The sequence below is a fragment of the Microcaecilia unicolor genome, chromosome 13 (assembly GCF_901765095.1).
Source record: "Microcaecilia unicolor chromosome 13, aMicUni1.1, whole genome shotgun sequence".
Lineage (NCBI taxonomy): Eukaryota > Metazoa > Chordata > Amphibia > Gymnophiona > Siphonopidae > Microcaecilia > Microcaecilia unicolor.
The window spans coordinates 90,498,314-90,522,381 of NC_044043.1; the positions used below are offsets into that span (position 1 = coordinate 90,498,314).

At 45.5% G+C, this 24,068-nt stretch overlaps 1 protein-coding gene across 1 annotated transcript in view; it reads left to right on the forward strand.

Moving 5' to 3' along the window:
* Positions 1–24,068, forward strand: part of FHAD1 (forkhead associated phosphopeptide binding domain 1) — a 131,342-nt gene that overhangs the window by 25,644 nt on the left and 81,630 nt on the right. Inside the window, 9 exon segments of the mRNA XM_030186196.1 lie at positions 900–923; positions 925–978; positions 980–1,025; positions 4,924–5,057; positions 9,009–9,077; positions 11,262–11,366; positions 14,829–14,915; positions 18,499–18,576; positions 23,614–23,730. Of these exon segments, the coding sequence (XP_030042056.1) occupies positions 900–923; positions 925–978; positions 980–1,025; positions 4,924–5,057; positions 9,009–9,077; positions 11,262–11,366; positions 14,829–14,915; positions 18,499–18,576; positions 23,614–23,730 (714 nt within the window).

Below are 24,068 nucleotides of genomic sequence, written 5' to 3' on the forward strand. Positions count from 1 at the left end.
AACTTTGAGCACGTAAGAATCAGTGCGTATGAATATCTTTATGAATATATCGTAGGCAATGGAACGGAGCTAGCCAAGGGGCTATGGCCCTACAGATTTTTGCCCTACACAACAACAGGAGCCAGGGAGATGGGGGCAGGACAGAGTTTGCTTTGTTTGACTCTCCCAAGTACAAAGATGTTCCGCTGCTCCAGTATATGCATAAATGGGTGATCTGCCCTGCTCTGCCCATTCTCTGTCCCAGTGATCATTTATGTATGGCCAGTGGCGTTCCTGGCCTGGATGACACCCGGGGCGGAGCGCCGATGCGCCCCCCCCTAGATGACACCTCCCCCCCCCCCCGGTGAAATGACACCCCCCGGGGTGCACAGCCCGTCGGGGGGGGGGGGGGTGCGCACCTGCCTCCTCTGAGTTCGCTAAACTTTGTTCGCCTGCAGCTTCCCTCTGCCCCGGAACAGGAAGTAACAAGTTTAGCGAACTCGGAGGAGCAGGCGCGCACCGCAGCCCCCCCCAGCGGCGTGCCCTGGGGCAGACCGCCCCCACCCCCCCCCCCCCCCCTTGGTACGCCACTGTGTATGGCAACTAAAGTTTGTGCACTAATTTGGCACTGTGTCCAAATTGCACGCACAAATTAATTGTTTAACAAGCTCGGCAAACCGATAATTGGCCAATAAGAGCAATTGTTGGTACTAATTAGAATTTACACGCACAACTTTCTAAGCCATATTGCTCGCACCATACGTTGACTTACAATCCTACGAAGTTTAAAAATGGCTCTTTCCTTTTAGGTAACAGATTGTGGTGGTTATTAGAATCTGTAATTGCTAGCACAGATATTTCTGTTTTAGGTTGCCAAAACGACCACTTCCTGTATCCTGTCTATTTTCTTTTTTTTCTAGATGTACAGTTTGCAGAAAGGCTCAAGGTCAAGTACTCTGTCATTCCCTTAGTGTGAGAGACTGTGAAATTGCAAACTTAAAAAAACGAAGGTGATAAGTTAAGAAAGAATTTATCTGTCACTTCAGGTATGATTTTCCTAGGAGATGTGTCCGATACCCAGTTTTTCAGAAGCTTTATTGGTCCTGATGGATGAATCCTTATGGTATTAGAATTTGTCATCAGTGTTGATTTCTGTTTGTCAGCCTTAGAGGCTTTGTGGTCAAGAGGAGACATTTCCGTCTCGACCAGAGATTGTCTCTCAGACTCAGATGGTCAAAACTCCGGCGCCGTACTAACCAGCACTGGAAAAATACCGCCACAATAGCGTGGCAAAGGAACTCTCAATGCTCATGCTAATGACAATGCAAATTTAGGTGCGTTGTTAGTGTTGAGCATTTGGGAGTTTGGTGGGAAAACAGTGCCTGGTGCATGTGGCTGAAGAGTTATGCATTAAGCACTGCTCTTCAGAGCATGCCCAGAACGCCAGAGGGGAGGAGGGCAGGAAGAGGTGCCAGATGCGAGAGCTACACTGAAGGCAACCTTTTCTGCATGAAGCCAAGAAATTGATTTAGAAACTAATTTTGTTTTTTTGCTGTTGTTAGCATTTATGTTATGTTCCATGTACGTTCCATTGTATAGTTCTAACGTGTATGTCCGCACATTAATGCAATACATCTGTAGTCTGTTACCCCGGAAATGGCATCCTTCATTACGGCAAATGTAAGCCACATTGAGCCTGCAAATTGGTGGGAAAATGTGGGATACAAATGCTACAAAATAAATAAATAAATAAATAAATATAAATAAATAAATAAAATAATGCACACAACCTAGAAGAACCACCAGAAAGTGCCGTTTGATGCTTAAAGCAAGGGGCGTAGCCAGACTTCGGCGGGGAGGGGAGGGCCAGAGCCCGAGGAGAGGGGGGCACATTTAGCCCCCCCCCCCCCCCGGCCATAGCCACTTTGACGACCCCTGCCGACAACCCTCCACCCGCCGCCGCCGTGGCCTACCTTTGCTGGCGGGGTCCCCAATCCCCGTCAGCTGAGGAGGTCCTCTTCTTCCTCCAAAGGCTTCGTTCTGTTTTTGATGTCCTGCACGTTGTACATGCAGGACGTCAGACTCACAGAAACAGAACAAAGCCTTGCAGACCCCGCCAGCAAAGGTAGCCCACGGCAACAGCGGGGGGGGGGGGGGGTCGAGAGGGTCATCGGCAGGGGGGTCCAGGGCCAAATCTACGGGAGCCCAGGCCCCACGTAGCTACGCCACTGCTTACAAAGAAAACAAATACCCGTGTAAAGAAAAGTTAAACGCAGGAAGGCAAGGGGCAGGCGGAGGACTGGGAGAAGAGGGCGGCCAGCGCAGGTCGGGCTAGCACTCTGAGGAGAGGGAGGGATGGGGGCCAGGAACTCGGAGGGAAGGGAGGGGGGAGGGAGGGGGCCTGGATCTCGGAGGAGGGGAGGGAGGGAGGGTGGGGGCCTGGAACTCGGAGGAGAGGGAGGGAGGGAGGCCTGGAACTCGGATGAGAGGGGGGGCCTGGAACTTGGATGGGGGGAGGGAGGGGGCCAAGCTGGAACTCGGAGGATAACCTTTCTAGCGCCCGTTTGTGAGAAACGGGCCTTTTTTTACTAGTATCCTATAAAATACACTAGCTAATAGCAGTGTTAATCTGCAAGCAGTTCAGAGAAGACAGCTCTCCATTTGATTTGATTTATTGACTTAATATACCACTTAGAGGCACATTTTCAAAACACTTAGACTTGCAGTTACATTGGGCTCATTTTTCAAAGCAGTTAGGGGCCCTTTTACTAAGCTACGTAGGCGCTTAAGCGTGTCCTACGCGCATCAGTTTTGAACTGCTGCCTAGGTACTGCGTGGCCTGGGCAGTAATTTCATTTTTTTACTTGCGCCAGAAAATTTTCCGGCGCGCAGCGCTATCCGGGGCGGTAATCAGCATTGTATGTGTGCTGACAATTACCACCTGGTTAATGCGTGAGAGCTTACTGCTAAGTCAATGGGTGGCAGTAAGGTATCAGGCTCGAAATGGACGTGCTCCAATTTTCATTTTGCCGCATGACCACTTTCGACCAAAAAAAACAAAAAGGCCTTTTTTTTGCAGGTGTGCTGAAAAATGGACCTGCGCTCGTCCAGCACATGTGTCTACAACAGCGCAGGCCATTTTTTGGCCACCTTAGTAAAAGAACCCCTTAGACACACTAAGTACCATAGGTTACTATCCAGCTGATTTTCGAAAGTGATCGCCGCCCATCTTCTGACACAAATCGGGAGATGGGCGACGATCGCCCAAATCGGCATAATCGAAAGCCGATTTTGGGCGGCTTCAACTGCATTCCGTCGCGGGGCCGGCGAAAGTTGAAAGGGGGCGTGTCGGCATGGTAGCGAAGGCGGGACGGGGGCATGCATTGAGATGGCCGGCTTCGCCCGATAATGGAAAAAAGAAAGCCGGCCGTCAAGAGAATTTGGTCTGTTTTATTTGGACCATTTTTTTTTTAGGTCCAAGTCCCAAAAAAGTGCCCCAATTGACCAGATGACCACCAGAGGGAAGCGGAGATCACCTCCCCTTATTCCCCCAGTGGTCACCACCCCCCTCCCACACACACACAAAAAAAAATCAGACATTTTTTGCCACCCTGTATGGCAGCCTCAAATGTCATACCCAGCTCCCTGACAGCCAATATGCAGGTCCCTGGAGCAGTTTGTAGTGGGTGCAGTGCACTTGAGGCAGGTGGACCCAGGCCCTTCCCGCCCCCATCTGTTACACTTGTGCTGGTAAATGGGAGCCCCCCAAAACCCACTATATCCACATGTAGGTGCCCCCCTTCACCCCTTAGGGCTATGGTAATAGTGTAGAATTGTGGGCAGTGGGTTTTGGGGGGGGGGGGGGCTCAGCACACAAGGGAAGGGTGCTATGCACCTTGAAGCTAACTGTGTTTTTTTTAAAATAATTTTTTTAAGTGCCCCCTTGGGTGCCCCGGTTGGTGTCCTGCATGTCAGGGGGGGCCAGTGCCTAGAAATGCTGGCTCCTCCCACACCCAAATGCCTTACATTTCGCCGGATTTCAGATGGCCGGCTCCGGTTTCCATTATGGCTGAAAATCGGAGTCGGCCATCTCATCTAACCCCGGCGAGCGATTTGGCTGGCGCCCAGCGTATTTCGAAAATTTGCTTGGCTCCGCCCCTTCGCGGAGCTGGCCCCGAAGATAGCTGCCCATCGATTTGGCCGGCGCCGTTCGATTATGCCCCTCATACTTTGTAAGTGCTTTGAAAATGAGACCCATAGTAACCTATGGAACTCTGTAAGTCTAAGGGGTCCTTTTAGAAAGGCGCGCTAAAAATAAGCGTGCGCTAAATGCTAGAGACGCCCATATATTCCTATAGGCATCAGATGGACAGTACTGGTCTTTATCTGCTGTCATCTGCTATGTATGTATGTAATGTTTAGCGCACGCCAAAAACACTAGCACACCTTTCTAAAAGACCCCCTAAGTGGTTTGTAAATGAGCCCTTTAATATAATAAAGTGTTAAAGCGGTTTACATAAAAGTAGAATAATTTACACTAAGATAAAACACAAAAAAACAATACCATCATGAAAACAAATATAACACAATCATAATATAAGCTTTCATCAATTTTAATAAACCATAAAAATCAGACTTAAATATGAAATCAAACTTCAAGAAAACCATAATTATTTCCAGGTCTTTAGAGCTTTACGAAATGCTGTAGCAATGCTGTGAAGTCCTGTGGGTAGTGAATTTCAAAGTGAAGAGCCAGCATAACGAAAAGCTCTGTTCTGTTATTGATTAGGATTTGGTGTGATAGCACTATACTACTTCGCCATAAGTTGCTCATCTATGGGGGCAGCAGCTACAGTCTAAATGAAATGAACTAAAGTCTGTTCATCCCTCCTCATGTTGAAGTACTAATTAGTGTTTCCATGGAAAATGTTTGTTTCTCAACAGGTTGGTGACCACATTTGCAGAGAGAGGCCAGTACAAAGGAACAGCAAATAGTTCAAATGAAACTGGAAGCAGAGACTCTAAAGAAAGGAGAACAGAGAAAAAGACTTCCAGCTTGCTGGGCAGCGGCAGTCAAGGTCAGCATCCAACCTTCCCCTCCATAATTATTTTTTTTAAGATAGGCATTAGGGCTCCTTTTATTAAGCAGTGGTAAGCCCAACGCAGGTTTACCGCTCGCTATACAGGAAGTATACTTCCCACCCCTAGTGCGCTATCATTTCCAGTGCTACAAAAATGTATTTTTGTAGCGCTGGAGTGAAACCCAGCAGTAATTGGGCGGTGCTGTGCGCTGCCGGGTTACTGCCATGTTAACGCAGGAGCCCTAGGGCTCCCCCTTCCCTCCCCCCCTCCCCGAAATGACCACACGGCAAGTGCTTTACTTGCCGCATGGCCATTTCCTGCAGGAAGGCGAGACTTCCCTTTTATCAGCTGCGGTAAAAGGGGGCCTTGGTGTGCATGTGAAACATACGCTGACGCCAGCACCGGCCCCCTTTTGCCGCAGCTTGGTAAAAGGGGCCCTTAAGTTGGTGATGCTGAGTTGCTACTCAAGGCCACATAGTTATTCTACTGAGAGCCAAGCATGCACCATGGTGTGCCAGAGACCAAAGGAAGAGAATTCCCGCTTACTTTAGGGCTTCATTTTATGACAAGATGCCTATTTTATTTACCAGTTTTATATCCCATATTATCCAATTTGATCTAAATGGGTGACAAAAACGTAAAATGCAACCTAATCATGAAATACAAAGGACAAACTAGAATAAAAAAAACTAAAAAAAAAACAAAAAACTAAGGGCCAGATGCACTAAACCTAACGAGCCCACAACTTGCGTTTTAAACTGGTTCTAGTTTACCGTTGGCATGCACTAAGGGCATTTTCCCCTGCCACGGTAGCAGGCAACGAAAACGGAATGCAAATTATTCAAAAGCTATTATAATGAGCTGCACTACCGTTTTTCTGATTCCCTTACCGTAGGAACCCTAACGGGAGGTCTGCACCTCTCGTTAGGGCTCCTGTGAGGGAATCGGAAAGGAAAAGGGCCCCCCAAAAAAGGTAAAAAAGAAAAAAAAAAAAAAGCAGGGAGCGCATGTGAGGGGCGTCCTTTATGGACGTACTCTCCCTGTGCTTGTGAGAGACGTCTTTTTTTTTTCGCCGTTTTTCGCTCTGCTGGCGCTCGTGTTTTTTTTCCCCCTTCTATTTTGTCTTCGCCGCGCCACTTATCCCTCCATAGCAAAATGTTTCTATTTTCCTGGTTGCCGGAGAATCAGGACGTCCCTTTCCATTATGCACCTCTTCCTGGTCTCTTCAGCCAATCAGAGCGCATTTTGCTGACAACAGCCAGCTAAACCCGCTTTGATTGGCTGAAGAGACCAGGAAGAGGTGCATAATCGAAAGGGACTTCCCGATTCTCCGACTGGCAACCGAGGAAAATAGCGAATGCAAGTGAGCTACAACGAGTAGCTCATTTGCATTCCCTATCGTTGATGCATTCCCGTTCCCTACCGATTCGCTATGGTATCGGTAGGGAACGGGAATTACCGACGACTTTAACGCATCTGGCTCTAAAAATAATTTAAAAGTATATTTCAATATAATTTATTTATTTACAAATTTTATATTCCACCTACAACTAAGCGGATTACAAGAGCACACACTTGAGTTGTCAATGAGAAGAGTTTTCCACAGAGTTGGACCAGCAATGAAAAACATCTTGGAGCAATCCTCCTCTAGTCGGACCTGATAGAATGAGGGTACATCTGATAGCAGTTTTCCTTGAGATTTTAAATTCCTACTGGGCCAGTAAATATTCAAACTTTTTCAAATAGCAACTGGAGCATCATCCTGTAAAGCTTTAAATACCGATAATAGTATTTTAAACTTAACCCTCCAAGTAAGTGAGTTGTGTATGTGAGAATCCAAAACGTTTACGCGCTTTTATAAAATAGGCTCCCAGATCTAATCCCAATAGCGCATAAATGTCCACGTTCAAATTTTCACCTTCCTCAAAAAGTGTAAATTTGTGAATATACTCTATACACAACATACACGTTTTATAAAATATGTGTGTACATGTCTTAAATGTACTCATGGAACCAACTGCTTTTTTCATGCATTTTGGTCCTGCCACCCCCCCCCCCCCCCAAAAAAAAAAAGTTTTGGGTTCATTATGTGTTATGTGGAAAGACTGCTGGGTTGGTTGATCCCTTTTTTGCCATTGGATTCACTGGCTCCTACAACACAAAGTTTAATTATTAATTCATTTTGACATCCAGACTTTGGGTTGACAGATGGACTCACACCACACCGTCATTATAGTATGATTTTCTTTTTCCTGGTGCATTTGGGGAAGGGTATTTTTATGGGGTAGGGCAGTAGGGTGGAGAGTCTGAATGTAGTTCCTTTCATTTTTAAATGGTTCTTTCTTTAGATTGTAAACTGCCCAGTTCTGCGAGTCAGTTGGATGGTATAGCAAGTTTTAATAAACTATCAACTCTCCTCAAAGGTGATTGCTGACTAGCTCAGAGCCGCAGCAGTGACAACAGCACAGATATAGTTGTCACCTACGGAGGACATTTGCAAAGCAGCGATGTGGTTATCGATACATACCTTCATGAGGCACCGTTGCATTGACCAACCTCCCAAGTTCAGATCGTGCATTTGGTCAAGCAATCCTACGCAACATAAATAACTGATGCTTCAATCTATCTTCTCCAACTTCTTTACTGCAAGGGTTACATGATTTGGAATGGAAGGGTAGGGTGTATGCAACTTGCGGCAATCCTACGCAGCATATATAACTGATGCTTCAACCTATCTTCTCCAACTTCTTTACTGCAAGGGTTACATGATTTGGGATGGAAGGGTAGGGTGTATGCAACTTGCGGCAATCCTACGCAACATATATAACTGATGCTTCAACCTATCTCCTCCAACTTCTTTACTGCAAGGGTTACATGATTTGGAATGGAAGAGTAGGGTGTACGCAACTTGCAGCAATCCTACGCAACATATATAACTGATGCTTCAACCTATCTCCTCCAACTTCTTTACTGCAAGGGTTACATGATTTGGGATGGAAGGGTAGGGTGTACGCAACTTGCGGCAATCCTACGCAACATATATAACTGATGCTTCAACCTATCTCCTCCAACTTCTTTACTGCAAGGGTTACATGATTTGGAATGGAAGGGTAGGGTGTACGCAACTTGCAGCAATCCTACGCAACATATATAACTGATGCTTCAACCAATCTTCTTCAACTTCTTTACTGCAAGGGTTACATGATTTGGGATGGAAGGGTAGGGTGTACGCAACTTGCAGCAATCCTAAGCAACATATATAACTGATGCTTCAACCTATCTCCTCCAACTTCTTTACTGCAAGGGTTACATGATTTGGGATGGAAGGGTAGGGTGTATGCAACTTGCAGCTTGGGAAACTCCACTTGTGTGGCTGTAGTGATCCTGCTTGTCCTTTGAGAAAGCATGTACCTGTAGTAGGTGTTCCCTGTGGACAGCAGGATCCTACAGCCACACAATTCCACACTCCCTCCCAAGGTTGAAGCTTAGTACACAACTGATCAAGGATACTGTACTGTTGGGAAGCATGGCATGGCTGAGACATCTTTTCCAGATGTTTTCTGAGCTCTTGTAGAAGGAACCCAACTTGGCTCCATCTCGGTCATGTCGCCCACCTGTTTTGCCATAGCATCTTGGTCTCCTCAGAGGACATCTGTTACAGGTATAAAACTACAGTTCTTTACCTTATTGGAAGTAGCATCTCATCTTTGCCTGTTTTTTGAGCTAGGTAAGTCTGTACCCATTTGTGTTTTACATATAACTCTTAAAGGACCTTATGTTTTTCTGCCATTGCTTGTTTTCTTTCTTTGCTTTCTCAAGATTAGCAGTGAAGTGTGTTTTTTTCATCTCAGTTCCTGAGTGAGGGAGGTTTAACTTTACAGAAACAAGTAGAAGAAAGATTCTCATCTCTCTGTCATCATTTCTGCTCTGCTGCATGTTATGTTTAGATGTCCAGAATCAGAGAAGAGAAACGTGAAGAGGCAGAGGTCAAGAAAGACGTACTTGTGTACAAGAATGTAAGTTCCTCTCTTTCCGTTTTTAGTTCCATTGTGATTTAACCTTTTTCATTTCAACTGGTTTTAAAGAGAGATCTGTAAACTGTGGTTTAAAATATTCAAGGGCTCCGTTCTGTTGCCCTACAGACCTCTGGCAGAAATTTTGTTGGGAAACGGAGGGAAAGGTTTCATAGTTAGAATGTTCTTCCCCTGGCTGGCAGGAGGATTGGTGCTTGCCTGCGTCTGCCTTTTCCACCAGTCGACTTACGTTTTGCAGTATTAACTACACTGTGCCGGTAGGTCTTGTGAGACTTTGGGGCACCACAAACAGGAAACATTAAATGAATCAGACTTGTAGAGGAGGCTCTTGAAAGCTAGTCAAAAAATATACTAAGCTACTCCAATGAAAAAGTATCCCCTTATTTCCAGTTTTATTTTCATTTGATATATTAGCCTTTCAAGTGGACTAACACAGCTAGCAACCATTTTATAAAACTGCACATTCAGAAAAAGAACAGCATCTGATAGCATTTAGGAGCTGGCAATTAAAAATAGCAATACTGAAGAAACAATCTTCGCAAACAAACACAGACACAGAGAAGATGACAACAAAAACACACAGTCAGTTTTGGTGCTGTAAAATTTTAATCAAAGCAAGGCACGACTGGACACAGGCGTGTATTTCAGCCACCTGACCTGCATCAGAAATCTAATGTCACTGGATTGAAGTGGTTAGTTGAATTTCTGTGAACAACAAATTAGGTGAGTGACCCTATAGCAGGATTGTCAACGGTTTTTGACCTATAATATTGATGGTGCATAGAACACTAGATTTGACAACTCCAGTGGCATCGGACTCCTGATGCAGGCCAGGTGGCCGAAACACAGGTCTGTTTCGAATCGTGTCTTGCTTTGATTAGTTTTACAGCACCAAAACTGACTGTCAGGGGCATTTTCGAAAGAGAAGGGCGCCCATCTTCCGACACAAATCGGGAGATGGACATCCTTCTCTCAGGATCGCCCAAATCGGCATAATCGAAAGCCGATTTTGGGCGTCCTCAACTGCAGTACGTCGCGGGGATGACCAACGTTCATGGGGGCATGTCGGAGGCGTAGTGAAGGCGGGACTGGGGCGTCCTCGGCCGATAATGGGAAAAAAGAAGGCGTCCCTGACGAGCATTTGGTTGACTTGGTCCAATTTTTTTCATGACCAAGCCTCAAAAAGGTGCCCAAACTGACCAGATGACCATCGGAGGGAATCGGGGATGACCTCCCCTTACTCCCCCAGTGCTCACCTACCCCCTCCCACCCTAAAAAAAAAATTTACAAATTTTTTGCCAGCTTCAAATGTCATACCCAGCTCCACGACAGCAGTATGCAGGTCCCTGGAGCAGTTTAGTGGGTGCAGTGCACTTCAGGCAGGCGGGCCCAGGCCCCCCCCCCCAGCTGTTACACTTGTGCTGGTAAATGTGAGTCCTTCAAAACCCACCTGAAACCCACTGTACCCACATGTAGGTGCCCCCCTTCACCCCTTAGGGCTATGGTAGTGGTGTACAGTTGTGGGGAGTGGGTTTAGGGGTACTCAGCACACAAGGTAAGGGAGCTATGCACCTGGGAGCAATTTGTGAAGTCCACTGCAGTGCCCCCTAGGGTGCCCGGTTGGTGTCCTGGCATGTCAGGGGGACCAGTGCACTAAGAATGCTGGCTCCTCCCACGACCTTGGATTTGGTCGTTTTTGAGATGGGCGGCCTCGGTTTCCCTAATGGCCGAAAACCGGGGACGACCATCTCTAAGGTCGACCTAAATGTTGAGATTTGGGCATCCCCGACCATATTATCGAAACGAAAGATGGACACCCATCTTGTTTCGATAATACGAGTTTCCCCACCCCTTCGTTGGGACGTCCTTAGAGATGGGCGCCCCTAGAGAAGGGCGTCCCCGTTCGAAAATGCCCCTCTGTGTCGACCTGATACAATAGCTTCCCTTTTGGAATTTTCACCTAGGTATTCCTTTATAAAATCATGCCTGGGGGGGGGGGGGGGGCTTTATTAAACAGGAGCGTAAATGTGAGTCAGTTCTGTCCATTCCCAAATTCTATTTTGTTGTAAAATTGAGTGGTAAAGCCCAGCTATGGGGAAACAAGAGCTATTACAGTGTTTTTTTAAATCTGACATCGGATGTTACCTTTTAATGGAACTTTTCCAGTGCATTAAGGAAATGGAACATAAAGTAAAAGAACTGCAGACGGAAGTAAAGAATTCCTTGAAGGAACAAGAAAGGTTGCAGAAGAGTGTTGCAGAAAAAACCAAGGTACAGTCCTCTGCTGCTTGACGTGTGGCCTTTGTCTGCCATCATTTTCTGTGTTGACAGCAATAATTGATTACCATTTGGGAAAATTTTGAAAGGGATCTCTGCAGGGGTGGACTGACCATTCGGCCAACCGGGCAGTGCCCCAGGGCCCAGAGGCTCTGCCCGCCGCTTCACACTACAGCCCCACTATTCTTCCTGGTTGCACCGCTGTGTTTACAAAATGGCTGCCGAGATTCCCGCAATAGTCTCGGCAGCCATTTTGTAAGCACGGTGCTACGCCGGGCAGAGTAGAGGCAGCAGGTTGGCAGGAAAGAGGGGATTTATTTCCTGCTCCCAAAGAAGCCATAGCCACTTGACCACCAGGATCCTTCAGGGTAGGGGGGGCAGCAGCATGGCAGGGGGGCCCAGAGTACAGTCCGCCTATGGATCTCTGCATGTAAACTGGTGGTTATTTGTGGGAGAAACCACTTTGAAAATTCCCACCTGCACAGCCCCTCCCCCAGTATGAGGTGAAGGTGTATGCACTATCCATTCAAGGACTGGAATTGCCTGCCGCTGCCTAAAGTAATTTCAGGGCTTTCATTTTCAAATCACAACTTATGCATTACATAGCTTATTTATCACCTTCAAAGCATATGAAGGGAATGATCCCCACAGCATCCTCTCACCAGTGCAGGGAATTTCTCTTTGAAAATTGGTTTGCAGGCTATAGGTGTGTGAAAATTGCCACAACCATGCTTAATACCAGGCTCTCTCTATCTTCAACTCAAAACATCTATATATATAAAACTCACCCTCAACGTTCTATTGGCTGCTGACGTCACTGAAGCCAAGGTTCGTATGTTCGAAGCTCTGAAGCCTCGAAAATCACAGTCTGTGGGCCCTGCCCTCGCGTCAAACGTTATGACGTTGAGGGCGGAGCACATTCTCAGCTCCAACGTTGTACTCCACTGTAGCTCTGCTCCGCCCTCGCGTCAAAACGCAATGACGTCGAAGGCGGAGCACACGTTACTTCGCCAGGTCAGTGGGGGGGGGGGGGGCCTTCGGCGGAGGCTGCAGGGGGGCCGCCGACACACGGAGACACAAAGGGACGGAGGGAAGCCTTGCTAGCGCCCGTTTCATTGCGATTTGAAACGGGCCTTCGTTACTAGTCTCAAAATAAGACTCATAATATTATACATAAGGACTTAAGCAGTATTTAAACCTGTTTTATGTATATGGAACTCCTCTGATATGAGGAAAGGCTAAACAGGTTAGGGTTCTTCAGTCTGGAAAAGAGATGGCTGAGAGGGGGAGGGATATGATTGAGGTCTGCAAAATCCTGAGTGGTGTAGAATGAGTAGAAGTGAATTGATTTTTTTTACTTTTCAAAAAAGTACAAAGACTAAGGGACACTCAATGAAGTTACATGGAACTACTTTTCAAACAAATAGGGGGAAATATTTTTTCACTCAATGAATAGTGAAGCTCTGGAACTCTTTGCCGGAGGATGTAGTAACAGCGGTTAGCGTATCTGGGTTTATAAAAGGTTTGGACAAGTTCCTGGAGGGAAAGTCCATAGTCTGCTATTGAGACAGCTATGGGAAGCCACTGCTTGCCCTGGGATTGGTAGCATGGAATGTTGCTACTCGGATTCTGAATGGAATGTTGCTACTCTTTGGGGTTCTACATGGAATGTTGCTACTCTTTGGGGTTCTACATGGAATGATGCTACTCTTTGACATTCTATATGGAATGTTGCTACTATTTGGTTTCTGCCAGGTACTTGTGACCTGGCTTGGCCACAGTTGGAAACAGGATACTGGGCTACATGAACCGTTGGCGTGACCCAGTGTGGCTATTCTTATGTGTTGTGATTAATCTTTAGATTAAATATATCTAAAAAATGAGATTTGTAATATTATACCTAATGAACTAAGCAATGCTTAAATCTGTTTATGTATTGTGGTAGGTATTTAATATTTACGGGTCAATATTCAAACGATTTTAACTAGCCAGAAAGAGCTCGTGGCTGGTTAAATTGCTCGTTTGAAGCTAACCACCCATTGTCAGCAGCATTTAAACTGGTTAGTGCTGCCGAAAACGTCCAGTTAGCGCCTAATTGAAAACTGGCTATTTTGGGGGCATTCTGGAGGTGGAATTGACCGGATAGACCGCATAAATAGCAGGGCCTATCTTGGCTGCTGTAACTTAGCTGGTCAGCCAGTGAATAGCAGCTTAACTGGCTACGTGCATAGCAACCAGAAAAAAAACCCCGGAAATTCAATGCCGGTCAGCGGATTATTATTATTTGTTACATTTGTATCCCCACATTTTCCCACCTTTTGCAGGCTCAATGTTGCTTACATATAACCGTTAACGGCGTTAGCTGATTCCGGTCTGAACAAATACATGGTATGAATGAATACGAAGTGATATTGTGGTATAATGAGGTACATGTATGGTAGGAACAGTTGGGGGGAACTTAGAGAGGGAAATGGGGAAGAAGAGTCAGGTAATGTCCGTTATGGTCTTTGGTTATATTGCGTCGCAAGTGACCAGGTATTTTTATGTTGGGTCGGTGGGGTATGCTCTTCTGAACAGGTCTGTCTTTAGTGCTTTCTGAAAATTTAGGTGGTCGAGCATAGTTTTTACTGCTTTTGGCAGTGCGTTCCATAGTTCTGCGCTTAGGTAGGGAAAAGCTGGTTGCATAGGTGGATTTGTATTTGAGTCCTTTGCTGCTTGGGTAGTGGAGGTTTAGGTATGATCATGCAGATTTTGTAGCGTTTCTGGTTGGCAGGTCGATGAGGTCTGTCATGTAGCCCGGTGTCTCGCCGTAGATAATTTTATGAACAGTCGTGCAGATTTTGAAAGTGATGCGCTCTTTGATTGGTAGCCAGTGCAATTTTTCTCCGAGTGGTTTGGCGGCCCAGCATTGAATTTCCGGGTTTGCCGACCGCAGGAGGCAGCCCGGCTAACTCCCAGTCTGAATATCGGCCCCAAAGAACTTACATGTGTAAGTTGCACATGTAACGGCTAACATTTATACCCGCCTTGTACATGGCGTAAATGCTGGCGAACAAATGCCAACTCGCGTGTTATTCTATAAGGGAATCTGGGCACCCAAATATTGTAATAGATTTTTGGCACCTAGCTTTTAGCGTCCTCTATAAAATTGTCCCTACAGTACGTTATACTTTTGTTAATCAGTTTCTCCGAGGACAAGCAGGACGTTGTTTCTCACATATGGGTGACGTCATCCAACGGAGCCCCGATGCGGATGCTACCCAGCGTTCTGTATCTTTGAAGTTGCTAATCAGTTTATTGACTGTTCAGTGTTTTTATTGCTACTTTTAATCATTCTAATTTACTTGTCTAGTGAAATGGCAAAAATATTGCTAAGTATTTTTAGATAAGAATCATAGCCCTAATGTTCTTTTGACTAGAAACCTGTATACTAATGTTTTTCTATATAATTTTCAGCATGAAGAAAAATTAAATCAAGAGAATGAGAAAAAATCCTTGCAGGTGCAGGAGATGGGGCGCAGAGAGCGTCTGATCAAATCCCAGGTACGTGTTTAAATGCTAAAAGCTTCACCTGCATGTACACGTTGCACCGTTGATTTTAGTTAGAGCATTATTTTATTCTGAGTTGGCCCAGTTCTGCTTTTGAAGGAAAAGGCAAAGACAAGTCCTTCTGAAGAGAGAGCTTGGAGTTTGTTTGTTTTTTTTAAATGCTCAGAAAGCATGTCGGAACATCATACCTCATGAGGATATTGAAGAAATCTTATCTTTGGCCATCAAGCAACAGTAACCTTAGATGCATCCTCGCCCCAGTCTTACCAAAGAAGACAACCAATTTATCTAACCTACAGAAGTCATTGGTGTCCTCTAAATAATTCATGAGAAGTCTTTTGACATCTAAGTGCAAGGAGGAAAATTCTAGGGATAAGACCACACTTCGAAAGGAAGGAAGATTCAAATTTGTAAACTTCTTTTGATTATTTCCAGTACTCACTGACCTGATGTTATCTTAGTCTACTGCTGGAGGAAACCCTCCTGTTACCAACCTTGAGGAATGGACCCAGACCACATAATTAACTAGCTCTAGCTTGGGTAGCTATGTGGGCCCTGTCACTGAGTGTCAGCTGGGACTCAAATAACAAAATTGTCTCACTTCCCTCTGATCCCCCCACCCTGATGAGGTCCATTGCCTCCCAAGACCAGACCCCTCCATCTCCGCCACACCCCAGTCACGATAACCCCCCCCCCAACCTACCTGAAGTCCCTGGTAGTCCAGTGGGGCTATGGGGGCGGGAGTGAACTTTATTCTATCTTGACCTAGTGGTTGCTGTGACCTCTTGAGAAAGCCTTGTGGGCAAACTGGTCAAAGTATTTCCCAACAATGCCACAGTGGTGGCCTATATCAATAGAGCTGGATAAATGAAGAATACAGCAGTAGCTCAAGAAGTGGCCATTCTTCTCTGCCGTACTGAATGTTTGCGAGTGACCCTTTTTGCAACCCATTTAAAATTGCATGTTGTCCAACAGTGCATTTCCTCTAATCAAGGAGTACTGGTGTCTCTTCCTTATGGATCTGATGGCCACCCAGAGCAAGGAGAAAATGTCCATGTTTTTCAGTAGGAGGCAAGAACCAGGCTTGGTGGGGCTGGATGCCTTGGCTTAGCCCTGGTCTCTAACAGGTCTTCTCCACCTGTTTCTGGGTTGGCCCATGCTAGGTTGAATTTTGCAATGGATCATTCATCATCCCAGTTTGGTCATTTTGGTGGTGCCAAACTGGCTCAGGAGACCATGGTATCCCATCCTGTTTTGTCTTAAGGCAAGGACTCCTCTGAAGTTTTCTCAGGAGAGAGTTCTCTTAATTCTGGGTCCAAACATAATGGAAGATTTGTCTTATCTTGTCTTATGGCCTGAGCTGTCACATTTAAGATGAAAAGGTTATGCCAAAGAGATTATTACAACCTTTCTTCAGGCAAGAAGGAGATCTACTTCAGTAGTCTAAACTAGAGTTTAGAGAGTGTTTTGAGTCTTGGTGTGCTCAAAGTGGAGTTTTTCCACTGTGGGCATCTGTGGCCCAGCTTTTGACCTTCTTGCAAGAGAGTCGTAAAAGATGCTTGGTGGTCAATCCTGTGAATGTACAAGTAGCAGCTTTGTTCTGTTTTAGAGGTCATGTTGAGAGATTGTTGTTAGCTGCTCATCCGGATGTGGTATATTTCTTCAAGGGAGTCACTCATTTGAGACCTCCAGTTCATGACAATTTCCTGGGTTGGAATTTGAACTTGATTCTTCATGTCCTAGGGGGCACCATTTGAGCTGCTCAAAAAGGCAACTCTAAAAGGTTTGACTTTGTAGGTAGTATTAGTGGTGGCTATTTTTTCCACGAGGCAAATTTCAGAGCTGCAAGCCTTTTCCTGTAGGGATCCCACTTTATGTTTTACAGAAGTTGGGGTTTCTTTCCATACTGTACCTTCCTTTTTGCCAAAGGTGGTTTCAGTTTTTCACATGAATCATTTCTTGGATGTGCCCTCATTTAAAAGAGAAGAGTACGGTGAGGAGATTTGGGTCTTAAGGCTTCTGGATATACACAGAGGTGTCGATATTCAGACCGTGGAAGGGAGCCCGGCTAGTTCCTGTAGTCAGCCCACATAGTCATTGCCAGGCCATTTTTGGTGACCAGCTTTGACTATCCGGTTTATTTTTAGCCAGTTTAAAGTTAACCAACTATGTTGATATTCAAAGATACTACAAAATATAAACTTAGGAAAATTCTCTTTGAGTGTAAGTATATATGGGTAATTAGGAGGAAAAAGCTTCTAGAAGCACCTCTTCGCTCAGCAATAGTGTCAAGAGGGCTAGGACTTCTTCATCATGGGCAAAAAACCTCTTTTGTCTGTGTGTAAAAAAAACACCTGATTCAACGCACTCTTTTAAAGTTCAAGTGACAACAGTATCAGTAGGCACTTAGCATTGTTCTGACTCTTCTTGTCCATCCTATGCTTAATGACCGTGGTCAACGTTGGCCTCCGTTTTGCCAATGCTGCGTCAGAACCACTAGTCAATCCACAAACTGAAACAGGAAGTGGGAGAGGGAAACACTGTATGCATAAATCAGTCAGTACAACTTTCCTTATGTTTATCAGCGTTGTATTACTTACAGTCCGTTCAGTATGGTAACGTGGTATCAGCATGGACGCACACATAAGACATAAGCATCGCCATGCTGGGACAGACCAAGGGTCCATCGAGCCCAGCACCCCGTCTCCAACAGCGGCCAAAAGAACAAGTTACACCAGCCATACAGGAACTTTAAATTTTGCAAGGAGACATGTAACTTGTGGTATTCTGTAAGCTGTGTGTGCAGGCCCCTCCCATACTCCACACATGAGGACTCCTCCTTGCATTTATATGCTATGCCATTTACATACGCCCTTACAGAATAGCACTCAGTCATTTTTTTGCTGCCACTTAATGCATGTAAATGCTGTTTTCTGTACATTTTTGCCTACAAGTGCCCTGTAATAGAATAGCCCTTTACATGCCTAATAATGGCATTACATAAGTACGTAAGTACATAAGTAATGCCATACTGGGAAAAGACCAAAGGTCCATCGAGCCCAGCATCCTGTCCCCGACAGCGGCCAATCCAGGTCAAGGGCACCTGGCGAGCTTCACAAACGTACAAACATTCTATACAATCAAGCCATTGTGACATCACTAATGAGGTTGGCTCTTATTGGTGGAATGAGCCACTATGACATCACAATAGGTTAAATCACTGCTCTATGTAATAAAAGTGAGCCCAGTAGAGGACATAAGTACATAAGTAATGCCACACTGGGAAAAGACCAAAAGGTCCATCGAGCCCAGCATCCTGTCCCCGACAGCGGCCAATCCAGGTCAAGGGCACCTGGCAAGCTACCCAAACGTACAAACATTTTATACAATTTATTCCCAAAATAGTGGATTTCCCAAAAAAGTACATAACATTTTATACTGCTTATCCCAGAAATAGTGGATTTTTTCCAAGTCCATGTAGTAGCGGTCTGTGCCTTAACGCAGCTTTGTAAGTAGACATGAATAGGACATATTCCATTGATCTATTGCATTTTATCCTTTCTCTATATCCTTCTAGATGGAGTCTTTTAGGACCCAGATTGCTCATATTATTTTTGCTCCTGAGGAAATGAAGGAATCAATCTCAGACCAACAGGTTTGTCTATGCTACAATAAATATTATTGGGAGGAGGGGGGGAATATTCAAAGCAATTTATAAAGCCATGAGAGGCTCCTGGCCGTTTAAAACGCTTGTGCAGGGCTCTCCGGGGATATTCAGTGGATTATTGTAATATTTTATATGTTGGATTAAGTATAAGATTAGTTAACAATTTGCAGTTATTACAAAATGATTATGTAACACATACATAGTAATATACATAGTAGATGACAGCAGATAAAGACCTGTATGGTCCATCCAGTCTGCCCAACAAGATAAACTCATTTTACATGGTATGTGATACTTTATATGTATACCTCAGTTTGATTTGTCCTTGCCATTCTCAGGGCACAGACCGTAGAAGTCTGCCCAGCACTGTTCTTGTACTAACAGTTCTGAAAATTCTGGAATCCTAAAGAGTTACAAGATTCTGGAATCCCAATTAGTAGCAACATTCCATGTAGAAACCCCAAAGAGTAACATAGTAACACAGTAAATGACGTCAGATAAAGATGGTCCATCCAGTTTGCCCAACAAGATAAACTCATTACACATGGTGTGTGATACTTCATATGTTTACCTGACCTTTATTTGTCCTTGCCATTTTCAGGACACAGCCCAGCACTGGCTTTGCTTCCCAATTAATGGTGTTGCCACACAATCTCTGGCCAGCTTTTGTGGATCCATTCCTTCTAAGCAGGATTCCTTTGTGTTTATCCCACGCATTTTTGAATTCTGTTAACCATTTTCATCTCCACCGCCCCCCCCCCCCCCCCCAACGGGACGGCATTCCAAGTATCTACCACCCTCTCTTGTGAAAAAATACTTCCTGACATCATTCCTGAGTCTTCCCCCCTTCAACCTCAATTCATGTCCTCTAGTTCTATCCAGGGGTGTAGCCAGACCTCGACGGGAGGGGGGGGGGGCCAGAGGTCAAGGTGCGGGGGCACATTTTGGCCCGCTGCGTTCCTGCCACCACCTCTGCCCCCCCTGCTTCTGCCTCCCTGCCACCACCACTGCTCCCCCCACTGCCGCTGGAAGGTACCGCCTCTGTCTCCCCACCGCTGCCACTGGAAGGTACCTTGGCTGGCGGAGGTCTCCAACCCCCGCCAGCTAAAGCGTTTATCCCACACTGGTCTTACAGAGCTGGTGCCGTGTCCTGCTTTCAGCGCCTATTCATTCTTAATAATGGGTATAATGGTTGAAATTATTAAGAATGAATAGGTAGGCAGGTGGACATTTAGTGCTATGATGGTGGGAAACAGTTCTATCAGTAGAGCTGGTTTCCAGATCTATATATCCACTCAGTTCTGAGCACTATTCATATTATAATATTTAATATGTGAAAAAATATTTGATGAAGATTTTAGGTTTCTATATTAGTTTGAGAATTATTATTGAAGAAACCGGCATTATGGAATACTCCAGTTAAATAACATTAAATTTTAACTGCCAGACCCTTGACCATTCTTCTAACGTTTGGAGATCCCTTCTCATGGTTTTACTCCCTCCAAGGTATCCACTCTATTGGCTATCTTCATGTAATCCGCAAAAAGTCAAACCTAACCCTTCAGCAATATCTCTCACAAATATATTAAACACAATTGGCCCCAGCACTGACCCCTGAGGCACTCCACCACTCACCTTCCTTTCCTCCGAGCGGATTCTGTTTACCACCACCCTATGTCGCCTGTCTGTCAACCAGTTTCCTATGCAGATCACCACTTTGGGTCCTAAGTTCAGCTCTCTCAGCTTACTCATGAGTCTTCTGTGAGGGACCGTATCAAAGGCTTTGCTGAAATTCAAGTAGATTATACATCTAGCACATTACCTTTATCCAGTTCTTTGTTCACCCAGTCAAAGAAGTCAATGAGATTCGTTTGGTAGGATTTTCCTTTAGTAAAGCGCCATGTTGCCTCGGATCCTGTAACCCTTTGGCGGGGAGGGGACACTCTTGCTCTGATTCTGGGAAGAGGGGGAACGGGCATTGGAAGGGGGCAGATATACTTATGCGGGTCCTGGCTGATATTCAGTCGGGACCTGCATAAGACCTGGCGGCCAGCACCAGAGAAATTAGCCCTGGATAATTCAATGCGGATTGAGTATCTGGGGCTAACTATGCTCATGGCAGTCAGCGTTTAAAAAAAAATCGCTGACCACGGCAGACTGAATACCCCATGGAAAGCAAGTTCGCTTTTGTCCTGACAAATAGACCTCTCTGTGTTCTTTTTATTTTGATAAACTGTGACCTGTCCCAGTGAGTGGCTTAAAACCAAAGTACCCTGAATTATCACACATGGCTGTCAGTTATTCCCCCCCCCCCCCCCCTCACCTTTCTGCCTCTTGCTTTTGCACTGTGGCTGCAGCGTTAAACAGGTCACAGCTTCCTGTGAAGCTCAATACAAATAAACTTTAAACAGAAGGCAGGGGCGGCCTGACCATTAGGCCACCTGAGGTGGGGGCCTCAGGCTGCCTTCTTTAGGAGCGGCATCTCGGGGGGCTTCGCGGCGTTTTACCTGGTCTCGGTCACTTTCCAAGCCTGGCAGCGGCAGCAATTCCCATACTGCAGCCGCCTGAAGTAACTTCCTGTTTCGCTCAGGCAGCCGCAGTAAAGGGAAGAGGCGGGTGCCGGCAGGGCAATGCATGGGAATTGCTGCCGGGTTTGGGAAGTCGCAGTGGCCAGGTAAAATGCCGGGGGGATGGGGGGACATCTCGCCCGGGGGGGGGGGGGTGGGGCGGCATGCAAGCTCCGTCTCGGGCGGTATCTTGCCTTGGCAGAAGGTGTTGTTAAGCAGCAGTCTTAAAAGGAATCCTTCTGAGGCTGTTTGTTCTGCCCCTTTAGTACATCCCAGATCCAGGTAACCCAAGTAAGTGAACCAGGCTTGGGAATTGTACTCCATCTATGTTAAATATTTGGCCTTGAAGATCCAATTCTCATTCAAAACATGCAGGCTTGGTACTTCTAATTCTGAATGTTTTCCTGTGTCCCTTGATATTGCGTTAACCTCTGCTGTAAACATTAGCAGCTGCTATATCTGTAACTGACTTAATAGGATTGTTTCTGGTTGAGGCTGTGAATTCTGATATGTTCAGTCCTTTGAGATAAAAGAAAAAGAATAACAGAATAGGAAAAATAGACACTACAATTACAGTCAAGAGACAAAGCTTTCCTGAGAGGAAACAGCTTTTGCTGGAATTATCCAGAATAATGATAATGTGTTACTTCAAAAGGAATAATAGACCCACCCCCAACATCGCCCCAAGAAAACTATCACCCCCTCCCTTCCCAACTAAACCTATCTCTCAATCCTCCACTCCCCTATCCATTCTTTGTTTGAAGCGCTTGCGATGGTTACCTATCGTGTATCTTAAAAAGTAATTCTCTACCTCTACTAGCTAACTTTGTAAGCCACATTGAACCAAACATGTTTGGAAAATGTGAGATATAAATGCTGTTATAAATAAATAAAAAATAAATAAATAATTTTTGCTCACAAAGTGCTAGCTAAATATGTATGATAACAGAATATGGTAAGTGCATAATCAAACGAAAACGTCTATCTCCATGGGCGTTTATCTCCGAGAACGGGTCCGTGAAGGGGCGGACCGAACCGTATTTTCGCAAAAAATAGACGTCCATGTTTTATTCGACAATTTGTGAGCTGGGCGTTTTTGTTTTTCAGCGATAATGGAAAATGAAAGCGCCCAGCTCAAAAACGAATAAATCCAAGGCACTTGTTCGTGGGAGGGGCCAGGATTTGTAGTGCACTGGTCCCCCTCACATGCCAGGACACCAACCGGGCACCCTAGGGGGCACTTTTACAAAAACAAAAAAAAAAGGTAAAAGAGCTCCCAGGTGCATAGCACCCTTCCCTTGTGTGTTGAGCCCCCCAAATCCCCCTCAAAACCCACTGCCCACAAGTCTACACCATTATTATAGCCCTAAGGGGTGAAGGGGGCACCTACATGTGGGTACAGTGGGTTTGGGGGGTTGGACGACTAATAAGCATTAAGCAGCTCAATTGTAACAGGTAGGGGGGGGGATGGGCCTGGGTCCACCTGCCTGAAGTCCACTGCACCCCCTAACAACTGCTCCAGGGACCTGCATACTGCTGCCAGGGAGGTGGGTATGACATTTGAGGGTGAAAATAAAAAGTTGTGAAACATCATTTTTTGTGGTGGGAGGGGGTTAGTGACCACTGGGGGAGTCAGGGGAGGTCATCCCCGATTCCCTCTGGGGGTAATCTAGTCATTTAGGGCACTTTTTGGGGCCTTATTCATGAAAAAACAGGGTCCAGGAAAAGTGCCCTAAATTCTAGTTACAAACGCATACTTTTTTTCCATTATCGGCGAAAGGCGCCCATCTCTGTTCGGGTGATAACCACGCCCCAGTCCCGCCTTCACCACGCCTCCGACACGCCCCCGTCAACTTTGTACGCTTCCGCGATGGAGTGCAGTTGAAAACGTCCAAAATCGCCTTTCCATTATACCGATTTATTCGTTTTTGTGAGATAAACGTCTATCTCCCGATTTGGGTCGAAATCTAGGCGTTTTTCTCTTTCAATTATAAGGTGGATAGTATTTGTTCCTGAGCCGGGCGGTAGTTCAAAATTTATGTCCACTAAGCACGCTAGAAATTTTCTGACGCACGGCACTAACCGGGCGGTAATTTGCATTGTACATGCGTAGACCATTACGCCTGGTTAACGTGTGAGACCTTACCACTACGTCAGTGGGTGGCGGTAAGGTCTCAGGCCCAAAATGGACACACAACTATTTTTATTTTGCCGCAAGTCCATTTTTGGCCACAAGAAAAAGGGCCTTTTTTGCAGGTGCGCTGAAAAATGGACCTGCGTGCATCCAATACATTCGTCTACACCAGCGCAGGCCATTTTCGGCGCACCTTAGTAAAAGGACCCCATAGTTATGGAAATGTAACAGTAGTAATTTTGCATTTCCATGAACAGATCCTAGGGCCTGGCTTCGATTGCCTGGTGTTTAATTTACTCCTCTGCTTTTGCATCTGTGTCACAGATAACTGAGAAACTGAGGCACTTCCTTGTGGAAAGAAAGAACCTCCATGAGAAAATAAAAACCCTACAGGGTAATTCTGAACAGCAAACACTGAAGAAGGCACTAAAAGAATGTCAGGTGATGTATTTTTATTATTATTTCAGGATGCTTTACTACAGAATGCTTAATAGTAAGATTACTTACAAATTGAAAAAAAAACATTTTAAGATTGCATTTGACTGAAAACTCTTATTGGCTTACAGACAGGTGGAAAATCATTTTTAAAAACGTAACATACAGCTTGCTAAGCTTCCTGTTTATTAAGCTACAATATTCTGTTTATATATAGTATCAAGACAAAGGAGTACCTGGGGTCAGCGGGCACTATTTGGTGAAATGGCTGACGACAGGGCAGAAGCAAAGGGGGATCATTTCTGACCCCTCAAGATTACTGGATGTAGAGATAAACCTGGGGA